The 14,832-nt window shown below is 34.7% G+C and overlaps 2 protein-coding genes across 2 annotated transcripts in view; both read left to right on the forward strand.

The window, feature by feature from the left end:
• Nucleotides 1–3,701: 3,701 nt before the first annotated feature.
• LOC123682340 lies at nt 3,702–6,709 on the forward strand. The gene is made up of 3 exons (XM_045620905.1): nt 3,702–4,137; nt 4,335–4,475; nt 6,317–6,709. The coding sequence occupies exons 1-3, from the start codon at nt 4,068–4,070 to the stop codon at nt 6,535–6,537; spliced, it is 432 nt and encodes a 143-aa protein (XP_045476861.1). The 5' UTR covers nt 3,702–4,067; the 3' UTR covers nt 6,538–6,709.
• A 6,100-nt stretch (nt 6,710–12,809) lies between these two features.
• LOC123683114 overlaps nt 12,810–14,832 on the forward strand; it is a 32,646-nt gene continuing 30,623 nt past the window's right edge. Inside the window, exon 1 of the mRNA XM_045622013.1 lies at nt 12,810–12,833. Within this exon, the coding sequence (XP_045477969.1) occupies nt 12,825–12,833 (9 nt within the window). The 5' untranslated portion in view covers nt 12,810–12,824. The remainder of the gene's footprint in view (nt 12,834–14,832) is intronic.

Below are 14,832 nucleotides of genomic sequence, written 5' to 3' on the forward strand. Positions count from 1 at the left end.
AAAAATTATGTGACTTGTCATAAATGCAAAAGTACTTTCCACCCCAGCTGTATTTTGAAAATCAGTGGACTATACGTGAGTGAAATTGGGGAAATATTCTGTTGTGATGACATAACCTCCAAGAAATGTAATTGCGAGGAGAAAGAAATAGAAATTCAGAATTTGAGAGCCCGACTTTCTAGTCTGAATGAGATTTGTTTTGAGAATTCTATTAATCATCAGCCTGAAATTGTAAACGATAATGAAAATTCTTCAGTTGTTGACACACAAGAGAAATGCTTTGAGGACATGGAACAATTAACATCGTGTACGCATTGTGTGAGATATCAGTTAAAAATACAGTATATGAAAGACGAAATAGCATTGAAAACAAAAATGACAAATCAGCTTGAGGAAAGAATAGATGAACAAAAACATTTAATAAGGCTTATTACAGCAACAAATAGAAATCCTGTTGAGGTTGGTAAAGGAAGTGAAAACCAAAACAAATGTAAATATGACGATAATACTTCAAAAAAGATACCTACTGTCAGGTTATCTGTGCCTACTACATCACATGGGAAAAATTTGCGACAACACGCCACAAAAGATACTAAGGCGCCGTCTGGAGGAAATATTAAGAATTCCACAAAGACAACTGAAACTGGAAATATGTTGACCTCTTCTGAGGAGGAGAAAACTAATAGAAAACCTTACAAGACTCGTAGAATAGACGTTATAAAGGGGACTGGAACAGAGAACTGCAGTCTCAAGTCGGCAAATAAAAAAGCGTGGTTACACTTAGGAAAAATAAATAAAGATTGCAAAGAAGAGGATGTAGTTGAATTTATAAAGGCAAAATTTCCAGAAAATAAAACGGAAATTGTTGTTGAAAAAATTTCAAGAGAAGATAGTACGAGTGCATCTTTCAGACTGGGTATTGATTTCGATCTGTTGGAGGAAGTGAATAGGGGAGACTTCTGGCCGAGGGGAGTTACTCTCAAGAGGTATTTTTTTCGAAAATATCGAAGACAAGCTGAACATTAAGCCCGATTTCGGATCTTTTAACCTACTGAACGTCAATATAAGATCAATTAAGCAAAAGACAGATCTCCTGGAGGAGGTGCTTTTCGAGAAAAAAATCGATGCGGCCATTATCACAGAGCATTGGATGGCGGAGGAAATCGTTGAAGAGTTGAAGATCCAGGGATACAACGTAATAGATAATTATAGTAGACTTCGAGGATATGGTGGAGTACTGCTGCTTGCTAATACCAAATATAGATTTGAGGTATTGAAAGACCTCAAAGATTTTTCCGTGAAAGACACCATAGAGATGGCTGGTATGTGGGATGCAAAGAACAGACACTTAATACTGGGAATTTATAGGCCTCCTCAGGGATCCGTTGACACTTTTTTGGAAAAGCTGAGATGCTGCTTGCATAGCTTACACGAGATGAAACCTGAAATTAAAACAATTTGTGTTGGTGGTGACTTTAATGTGGATTTATCGAAGGACAAGGTGGACTCGAGCAGATTACGAGAGGTGTTTATGGATTTCGGTCTCCAGGCTAAGTTTATGGAACCATCAAGGATATCTTCGTCAAGTAAATCTACAATCGATAATATATTTTCGAACGTGAATGATTGTGAGTCACTTACTTTTCAACCACACCTTTCAGACCATATGGGTCAAATATTAAGCTATGCTACTCACTCTGCCCCGGGAAAGGCCAAAAAGATCATCTCTAGGGACACAAGAAGGTCAAATATCAATAAACTGAAGAAATTTCTGGAGGAAGAGATGTGGACAATTTCTGAAAGTCTATCATGCAAAGCTGATTTTGATAATTTTTGGGAGAAACTAATTCATCATTTCGATCGAAGCTGTCCTGAAAAAACAATTTTGAAATCAGACAGAATTAAAATGGGCAAGAACAAAAAAAACAAAACTGTGATGGAAATGAGAAATCGGTTGGAGGCACTGGAGACAGTAATGAAAGTACGAGGGGACGAAGGAAGTAAAAAGGCATACCAAATCTACAAAAAAAAGTACGCCCGGCAATTGACAGAGTCGAAGAAGAAATCCAATATGAAAAGAATTGAATTAGCAGAAAATAAAAATGATGAAATTTGGAAGATTATAAGCCATGAAAGTAATCGTAAAACAAAACAACAACATGAGATAGATATTAGCCCAGATGACCTCAACAGATATTTTGCTGAAGTTGGTTCGAAAACCTCAAATGAGTGTACCAAAGTGAAAATTACACCAATACAATTATTGAAAAAAGCCAAAAGCAAATCGATAAAGTCTATTTTTCTACAGGGATATACAGTTAATGAATTGAGAAAAGCAATGAAGAAAATAAAATCTAAATCTTCCAAGGATATCTATGGAATGACCACCACCATCTTGAAAGAAATATTTCCCCTTATAGAGATACCCCTTAGTGTCATAATTACAAAGTGCCTGGAGGAAGGATACTTTCCGGAGCAACTTAAGAAAGCAAGAATAGTACCTCTTTATAAAAAAGGCGACCCAAGTTCCCCGGAAAACTATCGACCGATCTCAATCCTTCCTGCTCTGTCGAAGTTGTTCGAGGTGATTATGAGGGATAGACTGGTTAACTTCTTCGAAAAACAGAAGATTTTCAGCTCTCAACAACATGGTTTCTTAGCAAATAGATCGGTGGAGTCCGCAATCACAGAAATTATGCAAAATATAAGTGAATGTTTTAATGGTAAAAAAAAATGTAGCCTACAAGCATGTGATCTCTCAAAGGCGTTTGATAGTATCAAACATTCGGTGTTGCTTGGGAAACTTGAATTCTACGGTATCCGAGGGGTGGCATTGGACCTGCTTAAAAGTTATCTTACGGATAGAACACAAAAAACTTGTTTAGACGAGAAAAGTTCATCCTGGTTAAAAATAGACAACGGTGTCCCTCAAGGGTCAATACTGGGTCCCATCTTGTTTGTAGTATACATCAATGATTTGCCAGAAAATGTAACAGCTGATCAGTCAATTCTCTTTGCCGATGATACCTCATTCTTGAATTCAGGAGTGGAAGATCGGGAATTGCGGTCAAAAGATGAGAAAACAATGGCGGATGCAAAGTCATGGTTTGATGCGAATGGTTTGATGATGAATGTTGATAAAACCCAGAGACTCCTCTTCGAGACCAAGCCATCGTCTTCCGGTTGTTCCTTGAAACTTCTTGGTGTCACATTGATGCCCAACCTGAGCTTCTCACTTCATATTGATATGCTGATTCCGAGACTATCGAGAGCAACTTATGCTATAAGGAGAATCAGGCAGCTCGCGGGACCCGAAGCTGCAAGATTGACTTATTTTGCACACTTCCATAGTGCTCTTAATTTTGGCGTGCTCTTTTGGGGCGATTCCTCTGAGAGTGCCAGGATATTCAGAAAGCAGAAGATCGCTTTGAGGGTGCTGTGCGGGGTGCATTGGCGACAAAGCTGTAGGGAATTGTTCCCGAGGGAGGGCATTCTTACCTTGCCGAGTATTTTTATACTTGCCTGCATACTATTTATTTTCTGTGTTTGTAAAAAATTTAACAATTTGTGTTATACATATTTTTGTACTTTGTATTTTGACTCCCCATGTAAGTTTGATGGGTCAAAAAAAACTTATTTACCACATTTTTTTATGTAGATAAGTGAATAAATAAATAAATAAATAAATATAAATTTACACGAGTAAAATACCGCACAATATCCTGCGATAAGTTTATAGTTTTTAAATAGGAAAAATAAGGAGTGGTCCAATGAACTAATAACTGAATTTCCACTTGAAGGTTAAAGGAAACATTTGCTCTTGATGTAATACTCCAAAGTCAATATTACTTTATCAATGAATCCAGATGTTTGCCGGTTTTATGAAGTAATCAATTAATTATTAATGCAACACGAAATTTTATCTGAGACTCCACATTCATTCCCAAAGCTTCCCATCGCTTAATATTCTATTTTAAATCCAACAAGAAGATCTGGCGTTCAGGTCTATCCAAGAATTTTCCTCGATAGTTAACAAAGAGGTACAACTCCAGTGTTTTGTTAATAATATGTCAATGGAAATAATACGAACACAATGGTTACTTCATATAATGGTAGTGCTTTGTTGTTCATGTGAAGGTGAGTGGCTTGGTAGTAATTTTTCAAATGAAATCAATAAATTGAACTTTATCGAAAATTTGAATGTTTCTTAAATTCTTATCCATTTGTTTTTTATTTCAAAAAAAGATTTTGTCGATTAAAACCTTATACTATTGGAGCCCTCAACATCATATTGAGACTCGTTACTAATAAAAATCGAATTATTCTGTTCATAGGATCCTCCCTTTTATGCTACTCATGTTCAGCAAGTATCGGTTATGGAAGTGCATGTGAACATGCTGAGCTATTTACAACAACTATATCTCACCACGAATGTTTTTACAAAAATCCTGTTTGTGCTACTTACAGGATAAAATGTGAGTTACCTCTGTATATAAGCAGAATGAGGTTATATATTATATTATATTGTACAGTGCATCCCATTTTGGGTGAGACAGCCAGGTTTCTCGCTTGTTATGTAAGATAGAGCCTTGCGGTTTTCACGTTCCTGTCCTACTTTTTTGTGAAACTCAAGTTGGTCTAATCAGATTTTGCATAACTATTTCCGTTCAAGAGATACAGGGCGATTTTGGAAATTGATACTTTTCGGACACCTCCTTTATCTCCGAAGTTATTAGAAATAATGATGAGGTAAAAACTACGTCGGAATCACAATTCTGCGTAGAATCTAGTGGCGTACTCAATTTTTTTCTCGGGGTATGGTTTTGAAGATTCAACACAAACCTATATTCTTTTTAATGGAACACCCTATATATCATTACTTCGTTATATTCGTTATTTTTTCCCTTCAAAATGATACATGATACTTTGTAGGTAGGATGTTCAGAAATGTTAAAAAAAACACTAAAACATCGAATAATGATGATTTTTTCTAAATAGGCCATGTTTCAAATAGAGGATTATTACTTCTGATTTTTAAAAGTAGTAGGTCGTTGATGATACAAACATTCTTGTTGTCATTATGGCTACTATGCATTTGGGAGCATTGTTTTATCAAGTAGGCATTGGAGAGAAAAAAACCAATCTGATTTAGCTGTCATCGCTATGAATTATTATTGTTATTATTGATTCTTTTTTTATATGGGAAATCCATTGCCCATTTACAAAAAATCATCATTATTTGATGTTTTAGTGTTTTTTTTAACATTTCTGAACATCTTACCTACATAGTATCATATATCATTTTGAAGGGAAAAAATGACAAATTCAACGAAGTAATTATATACATGGTGTTCCATTAAAAAAAATATAGGTTTGTGTTGAATCTTCAAAACCATACCCCGAAAAAAAAATTGAGTACGCCACTGGATTCTACGCAAAATTCTGATTCAGACGTAGTTTTTACCTCAGCATTATTTCTAATAACTTCGGAGATAAAGGAGGGGTCCGAAAAGTATCAATTTCCAAAATCGCCCTGTATATCTTGAACGGAAACAGTTATGCAAAATCTGATAAGACCAACTTGAGTTTCACAAAAAAGTAGGACAGGAACATGAAAACCGGAAGGCTCTATCTTAAATAACAAGCGAGAAACCTGGCTGTCTCACCCAAAATGGGATGCACTGTACAAGGCGAACAAGGATGAAACATTTAAACGTTAATGATAGAATTCGCAGTTAAAAATAAGATTTTTATCATTACTATGTGAACTCACAGCTGCTTTTTCGATAAAAAAAAAGGTTCGAAGAAGGAAGTCGAATTATTGCCAGGAAATTGATTTCAATCAAAATTTGAATGATTTATGTATATACGGGAAATAAAATTCCATAACAAAAACGCCAATAGGACCCGCCACAGAATTGTTTATGCATAAACAATTTTGTGCAATTCTATGCAGCATATCTCCATGGGGATATAGTGCATATAATGGTCGGAAATTTAGTTGAAATGTTGCATGCTTTCTCTTCAATACCTACTTGATGCTGAAAACTATCTGTAGATGGTTCTCCATTTTAGCTACAAATACAGGGTGATTCTTCGACTTGTACATATCTAAATTTCATCCGAACATTCAACAGCCAGTATCTTTTCAACTGAGCCAGATCAGAAAAATTGGTTAAAGAAAAAAGTGTTTACCTTGACCTCAGGAATCTTCGGTTGAAATATATGTACAAGTCAAAGTCTTGCCCTGTATATAAATACTGAACAAAGAATTAATTTTTGTTCGATATTTCTAATATAATATATTTTTTTCTAGATGACAACGATATTATAATATATAGGAGTTGTAAAAAGGCAGATGTCTGTTTGGGCCTTTCTAAGAGATACAACACTCCGCAAAACCAACTTCTTGATTGCCAAACATGCAATGATAATCAATTATGCAATTCTGCAGTCGAAAGATATTTATTACCTGTTTCCTCCAGATTGATCCTTTTCGTTTTGATCTCTAGTTCAATTTTGACTTCTGTAGTTTGAACACCACATAACATTTAGATCTAACATTAAGGAGGCCAATTATTACCTCTTATCAGAAGTTTCCCAGAAAAATGTTGATCGTGGTGCTAATTTTAAAATGATTTGTATTATTTGCATATATTTTGAGGAACGCTTAAATTTCGTGATCAGTCTCATTCAGTTTTGTAGTGTTATTGAAAAAAAGGCACATTTAACTATACATATATGTATGTAAGTATATTGAGAAAATTTATTTATAATGGAAAATAATGATCGTCATAACGAACGGAAAATCCAATTATCTACTTCGATTATTTTTTCAAATACAAACATAAAAAATGTGTACCTGAGCTAGTTTCGAAGAGAATGTAGAAAACAAATTTTTGGCTCAAAAAAAGTTTCAACATAAGTATTACAATCCTAGTGTCTTTATAAGTACCTAATAATATTGTATGAGCATTATACATGATAAATAATACAATTCCTGTTATTGTGTATATTAGTTTCAATAAATAGTTTTGATAAAACCTAACAAAAAATTATGCTTGTTAGAGGAGAAGATGTAAATATGGAATATGTTTATAATATTGAATACCTTGGTTTTGACTCAACCGCAAGTGTTGCCTATCTATCTAAATATAGCTGATAGAACGAACTTTTTCGATCTGTATAGTTGGCAACATGAAACGCTCCACCATTTGTAACATATTTAGTTGAATTAGAAATTCCGAAAATTCCAATACCCTATATTTTTTATTTTTTAGTTTTTTTTCGATTCTTCATGATGATGCCATTCTATAAGAACCAAAGTCTAAGAATCGCTGCGTTTGTTCAGATTCTTGTTATCTAGGTCTTACTCAAACATTGATGAGTTTGCTTACTGGTAATATGGAATACTAGTATTCCAGTATTTTTGTTATATTGTTACTTAAATTTTTCTAAAAAATTCAATTCATTACACTGAATTCTGTTTTTTTATGGCAATAGCGACATTCTCCTAAAACATGTAAAAAATATTGATTTCGGTGCTAAAGGAAAAAAAAACAATAATCTGAGTACTGCCCTGAAAAGATTAAACATTTTGAAGATTTGTATGAACTTAACAAACCCACAGAATAAACAAAATTGGACTGCTGATTTCCGAGTTATAGAATTATAGATATCAAAAATTCAGGCCAATTTTCATGAATCACCCTTTATCTCCCAAACTAACAGTCTTAGGATATCTACTTTTCTGAAAGGCCTGGATGACATGCATTCATCACTAGGCTATGGCCAACTTCTAGTGTGGCACCCTGTATATTATATAGGTATGGCATAAGAAAAAATGTTGAAGCACTGACAGGAAGTAGAGAAGGAGCCTAGTTAATTCATGGTTCATTTGCGCCCTTGGAGATCACTATTTAATCATATTTACCAAGTTTTTGGGGTCGGTAACTATTTTTCTGGTTTATTATATCAAAATCTATTGGACTTATTAAGAAAAGCTTGGGTTTAAACTAACAATAAAACAAATTTGATTCATTTCGAAAAGATGTTTCTGTTTCTGCAAAATCAACCTCTCACTAGTCATGAGTAGAAAACTGAGACAAGTTCGGAAATTTCGAGGTGTTTCAGCTCACAAAAAAATTGCGGATGCAATGGACTAGTTTTCATTTTTTTGTTAAGGTTCAATTCTAAAAATTTAAGTAAAATGAAACAAAAATATGGAAGAATCATTGAAATATCTCTAGAAATGAAAAAGTTATGGGACTTTGAAGAATAATTTCATAGTACGTGTAAGTGTCGTGACGTCACACACTAGACGACTGGTATTCGCAGAGTGCTTACGAATTCATTGGTGTACAATCACTTGTGCCGTTCGTGTCGTGTTTTGTTCGTTACACGATGGCTGAAATAACTTACTATATACATACATATAAATTACTTTTTTCTCTTTTTACTTTTTACTCCTCACATAAATATGTTTTGCCATTGATAGACTTCAACAACCAGTACTCAACTACAAACTGTTTATGAAACGTTTTTTAAATAAATCATCGTTATAAGTTGAACCATGATGTAGCAAACTCAAAAGTAGATACTTTCTTGAAAAGTTTAACTCCTTTTATTTCTGCACTGACATAAGATGGATTTGAAGAAAAAAACTCCATCACTGCGAATATATCTATTTTAGGCAAATTGTCACTTTGTCCTTTCACGAAGCCTTCTTCCATTATGGTGACATAACAACAAAACTCGAGTTAAAACTACACTGTACAACTACAAACGGCGCGAGAGCCTTGGCGCGGCTAAGTATTTAAATGTAATTTATGGTGTAGCGATCACAGGCAAGAGCCGTGACGTCACAGACCAAAGACGTTCCGCGCTAAAATACGTAAATTCAAATAATCTATTTCTCAGTCATTTATTGATGGAATTTCAAAATTTTTCCAGTGATTTATCAGTTTTGCTCTATATTTTAATTATATCGTGTCAAATATAGTATTATCAACATCACTAAACTAGTCCATTGCTGGAAACTTTGCAAATATGTCCTAACTACCTACATACCTGAAAACCTCGGCCAATGATTATAGTTCAGTGCTTTCTTGTCTTTTTAGGGATCACCTGCAGTTTGAACTGAATGGTCCAACAAAATTTCATTAAAATCGGATAAGAATTGTAAAATTGTAATCTGTAGAAGTTGACGCTGTTAGAAGGGTGTACGGACATAGGAATGGACGTATGAAAAGATGAATAAGAAATTAAGGTTGTTCAGGGGGGTTTGAAATTCAATTTGCAAAATAAAATCTCCAAATCAAAGCCTTACCCCATGCCTACGTGAGAAGATCATTGCGGAAAATCAGTCGCTCGAATTTCGCGCAGAAATATCAAATCATTTGATCGCGGACATCGCGCGAAAGTCGCGTCAAACAGTTTTACGACCGATACGACTGCACGTAGGACAGCTATTATATTCCAAACTATTCCAGCTATTATATTCCAAGGTTTGATAAATCCGCTTTGGTCGCGTCGCTCGCATCGCTCGCAATAGTTCGCTTACGCAGGACACAGCATTAAGCTTTCTTCCCAAAAATGACCACTACCTTCGTCAGACTTCAAAACCAGCTTCCTGCAATTATTTTGGAGTGTAACATCCACATTGATCTGTCTATTTGTGAAACAGTCGGTAAATAGGTTCAATTTAACTTTCAATAAAAAATATAATATCTTGTTAGAATCCAGTGGATCTACTTAAAATCCTCATTTCAACATCCCAGGATTAACATCAAAGAGAATTGTCGCGATGCATGACAAATACAACAACTATCTGAAACATATTCTTGTGACGGATAGTGCACATATTGTGTTTCCAGTTATTTTATGACCCACACATTTGCCTGTCAATTTGAATGTGTATTTCGATATTGGAACAGTCGCCAAGAAATGAATTTAGACGTGTATTTAGGCAGAATAGTGAATGTTTCCTATAACCTGATGCACAGAGTTTTCGCAGTTATATTTATTTTGTTGGGGTGAATTCTTATAGTGAAAAAATTAGGTGAGTTGATTATTTGAAGAAAAATCGAAAATAGTTCGTATTGAGTTGAAGAATGATAGGAATAGTATTAAGAACCAAGAAATGGTCGGCTCTGAATTTTTATCGCAGATCCATGATACCAATTACCTACGCCTTGTTTCCATGTTTTAACCATTTTTAAATTTACAAATAATTTCTTGAGGGTGTTACTTCAGTCATATTAACTGAAGTTTTGAGTAGGTAGATGTAGGGTTTTCGAATAACTCAATTTTCAATCCATGATACAGTAGAGTAAACATAGAAATTCAGAGAAATAATCCAATGTTGTTTTTCATTCATACAACAACTTTACTTTTTAAAATTGACTAGTCTTGTCCAGAAGGGAAAGCTAAGACTACAATCGATCGATCACGAGTACCCTACTAGACATAAACTCATGAATTTCAAGACGATACGTACCCAAAAGACGGTTGGTCAGAGATGCTGGTGGTATTTGGCACCCAAAATGTTCGCTTTTCTTTCTATGGAACATAGAACACTAAAAAATAGTAGATCATTCAGTAGGAAGGTAAAATTGTGGCTACTGAATGGAGATGCGAAGAATGATTTGGGAATTCAGTGAGTGTTGGTGTGGATTCACTTACCTTATTATTCATAACCATCATGACTAAACAGAGAGTTATTAAGTGCCCTCAAGAAAAGTGACAAATATTTACTCATGATTAAGACATTTTTACCCCGAATTGGACAGAAATTAAAAAACAGATTTTGACAGTTTCAACCCGATAATAGACTTTTAAATTTTATATGATTCCAGTTGTGTTATTGTTCATACCAAAGCGAATTTTTTTTTCTTTTTTTGCATACTGTTGTCACGACGTTCAAGGAAGAGAATTTTTGTTTTTTTTTTCAGAACTAACAGGCGAACCTCTAGTGAGCCTCTGTTCATAATGTTTATTTGCAATATTTAATATAATATTATATTAGGTTGTGTTGGAAACAAATAAACGTTATTATTATTCAAGAGAAAAGGATGAAGTTTGAACAACCTTCATGTTGTTTTACAATTAACAACAGAATTTCAAATTGACTGAATCGGTTTTTGACGTATTATTGCAAAAAGTTTTAGGAATTTGGAATATTTTTAGTCTCTTGATTTTGTATTTCCAAATTATTCAAGGCTTTCACTAACGAAAATGCATAATTGAATTTAATAAGGAATTCTTAATTCAACTACTTTCGGCTCATATTCTATGGACTAAGAACTTGCAACCGTGATGAAAATTCTACGAACGTTCAAAAGCTCCTCTGAATTTATCAATTCGATTATTTTTTATTTTGGGAGTATTGAAAGATGCTACTCATGAAACCCCCTAATTGGTTGATCGTAAAAAGGTAAAAAAGACATATTCGGATTTATTATGATAGTATGAATTTATTTGATTCACTATATAATATAACCGTATATCATATCCTTCAATATATCTATGAAACTATTCTTTATTGCCCTCAAAATATACAGGGAATGTCACATATAATCATACGAATGCAAATATCTGCAATAAATTATCCTTTATACTTATGATTCACCTTGTATCATGATTAACCAATCAGCCATCAGAAACATATTTTAATTTATCATAAGAATAAAATTCAATCGATAGAGAAGATCATCATTTATGTCTGAATAAATGAATAACCCTTCGAAATTTCACCATTTCTTATCTAAAATTTTGTTTCAAACTATTTCAACTGTGCACCAAATTGTGAGGAATCAGTGAATAAATATCGAAATGTAGAAAATAAAAGGCTGATAAATAGTTGATGACAAATAGATCACTACAATCCTGAGTCAAAAAAAAAAAGTCAGCCGAGTAGTACGCAGTCGATGAGAACCGTCCAAATCAGGGAAAACTTCAAACAAAGTAAAGAGGGCTACTCAGTTCAAAACGATAGTAAGGATATTTCTTTCTACTAATCACCGATAATGGGGTTTTCACATTATTTCCTCAAACAATTATTTATATTATAGAAAGTATATATTTTTATTTTGCGAATGAAAACAAATTAGCATCTTTCCGTTTTTCGCAGAAGAATTGATGAGGATATTTACAATGTACAAGGCACCAATATGTTTATAAAATATTCGTAAGGAAAAACCTTTCAAAAATCATTAGAAAAGAGGTGAACTATAATTATGTAAAAAAAAAAAATCTACCGTCGTCCAGTGCTGCCCTTTACTTATTTGCTTTGAAGAATGAAGGGAGATAAAGTGAATATAGACCGTACAGAGTTTGGTCATGGCAGGAACGCCAGAGGAGAATGAATTGGTACCAAAGGTTGACTGATATATGGAAAGCCATGTAGTGGTAATTCCTCTTGAGGAATCCGTATTTTTGGATGTGCATGATTAGTTATTTATCTTGACAATGGCCAGCAGCATTAACTGTGGAGATTTCATAAAAAGTCCTTTAATGAAAAAAAAAAATTACATGACGGTCGGACTCGACAATGTCCATGATTTTATCGACATTTTCGACCATCGGCTTTCCAGTGAATCTTTGAAATCGAAATTCCCGGAACGGAATCGACGAAACCAGAATTGCGCGTGATTGGCTGTTACAGTATCAGGAGCATAATAAACACTATTTACATGACGATATCACAAATCGATGAAAACCGTGGTCATATTGAACGAATTAAGCTTACAACTGCTCGGCCACCAAGCTTATTTTCTCCAGATCTGGTCCCCAGTGATTAGTGGCTTTTTGCAGACCTCAAAAGTATGCCCCAGGTAAAGAATTTTGGCTCTTATGAAGAAGTGATTACAGAGATTGAATCCTATTCCGAAATCACAGACAAAAAAATATATTGAAATGTGAGAGGAGTCATGGAGTACAGGTATAACACTTGAAAGTGAATATGTGAGCGAATAATGTCGAATTTTTATGAAAAATTCGTGATTTTCCTGATTGTATCCTGCAGGCCTTAGATAGTAGATATATTGTGCAACAAGTAGGGAAAGTTCATCTTTTCTCACGAGTGTGAAAGTTTGTGGTACGAGCCTGAAAGGTGAATGCCGCAAACACACGAGTGAGAAAAGGACTTTCTGTCCACATGTTGCATACTATACTTTTCCTACAACTGCTATGGAAAGTAGCGTATTCTTCATAGCTTACTCAATTTCAAACTATGTATTGCTCATACTGTGAGAAATATTTAACCCTACGGCACTTTGCCCACACCTCGCTTGGTAAACCAATGAAATTGGGTTTTTGAGCAATCGATTCTATGGAAACGCAATAAATGAACAGATTCTGTCGACGAAGGCCATTTTGAATTGAATTAGGTACATTACTTGAATTATTTAAATTTGTGCAGTTGTAGCGAAAGAATAGTGTGCAACATGTGGAGAAAGTCCTTTTCTCATTCGTGTGTTTGCGGCACTAGCCTTTCAGGAGCGTGCCACAAACTTCCACACTTGTGAGAAAAGTTGGACTTTCCCCACTTGTTCCACAATATACTATTTCCTACAACTGCACTAATTCAAATTATACAAATAATGTACTTGATTGAATCCAAAGTGATCTTCATTGATAGTACCTAAGCTTTTCTTTCGTTTCCATAGAAATGACTTTTCAAAAGCTCGATTTCATTGGTCTATCAAGCGTGGTGTGGCAAAGTGCCGTGAGGAATGATATGTCTCACAATATGAGGAATACATAGTTTTGAAATTCAGTAAGCTATGTGATATTGGATACTTTCCATAAAATTTGCAGGAGAATAAGATTTACGTCATATGTAGAAGAACGAGAATTAAAAAATATCTGAAAAGCAGGGATATGTAAACTCCTATATTACGTGTATTAAAAAGAAATCCATTATTTCTACAATTGATGCCTTAAGCCATATGTATCTCGCGTTACAAAAATCCGATCGGGTTCCAGTTGATGGTGTTAGATAGATGAGATTTCGTACTACAATAATTATTTTGATTGACAGTTTTGTGACTATTTGACTCAGTTTACTTTGAGCGCGCGTCGAAGATGGACACCAGCATAAATAAAATATGCTTAACAGTTTTTCTTCGATGAAGGCGAAAATGCGAGCAAGGTGACTGAAAATGTAGATAGTGTTTATGCTTCTGATACTGTAATAGCCAATCACCCGCAATTCTGGTTTCGTCGATTCCGTTCCGGTAATTTCGATTTCAAAGATGCACCACGCACTGGAAAGCCGATTGTCAAAAATGTCTATGAAATTATGTACATTATTGTCTGGTCCGACCATTATGGAAGAACTGTTTTGATTGCCCAAAATCTAAAGATTGTACAAAAAAACCATTAGGAACCATTTGCGTAAGACTTGTCTCAAAAAGAAGCTCGATGTATGGGTAACACATGGGTTAACGCAAAAAAAAAAACCTCATGCGACCGAATTTCCATGTGCGAATTGTTACTGAATCGCTACAAAATCAACTTATTTTTGAAGCAGTTGGTGACTGGTGTTGAAAAGTGATGAAAATTCACTTGCGACAACGTCAAGCGAAAACAGTCGTAGTCGAAACGCAGAAAGTTTTGCTGTGTGTTAGGTGGGATTGGCATAGAATTATCTACTAGGAGCTGCTCCCCTATGGCACAAATGTTAACTCGGAACTGTACTACAATTGGATCATCTAATAGGAGAAATAGTGTTCCATCAGGACAAAGCCAGTGACTCGATAGTGACTCGACAGAAGCTCAGGAAGCTTGGTTGGGAGGTTCTTATGCATCCGCTTTATAATCCTGACCTGA

This window comes from Harmonia axyridis, chromosome 6 (assembly GCF_914767665.1).
Source record: "Harmonia axyridis chromosome 6, icHarAxyr1.1, whole genome shotgun sequence".
Taxonomy (NCBI): Eukaryota; Metazoa; Arthropoda; class Insecta; order Coleoptera; family Coccinellidae; genus Harmonia; species Harmonia axyridis.

Coding starts and splice junctions, on each gene's coding strand:
- LOC123682340 (XM_045620905.1), top strand. CDS start 4,068: ATGTCAATGGAAATAATACGAACACAATGGTTACTTCATATAATGGTA. Junction 4,138..4,334: donor GCTTTGTTGTTCATGTGAAG/GTGAGTGGCTTG, acceptor TTCTGTTCATAG/GATCCTCCCTTTTATGCTAC. Junction 4,476..6,316: donor TGCTACTTACAGGATAAAAT/GTGAGTTACCTC, acceptor ATTTTTTTCTAG/ATGACAACGATATTATAATA.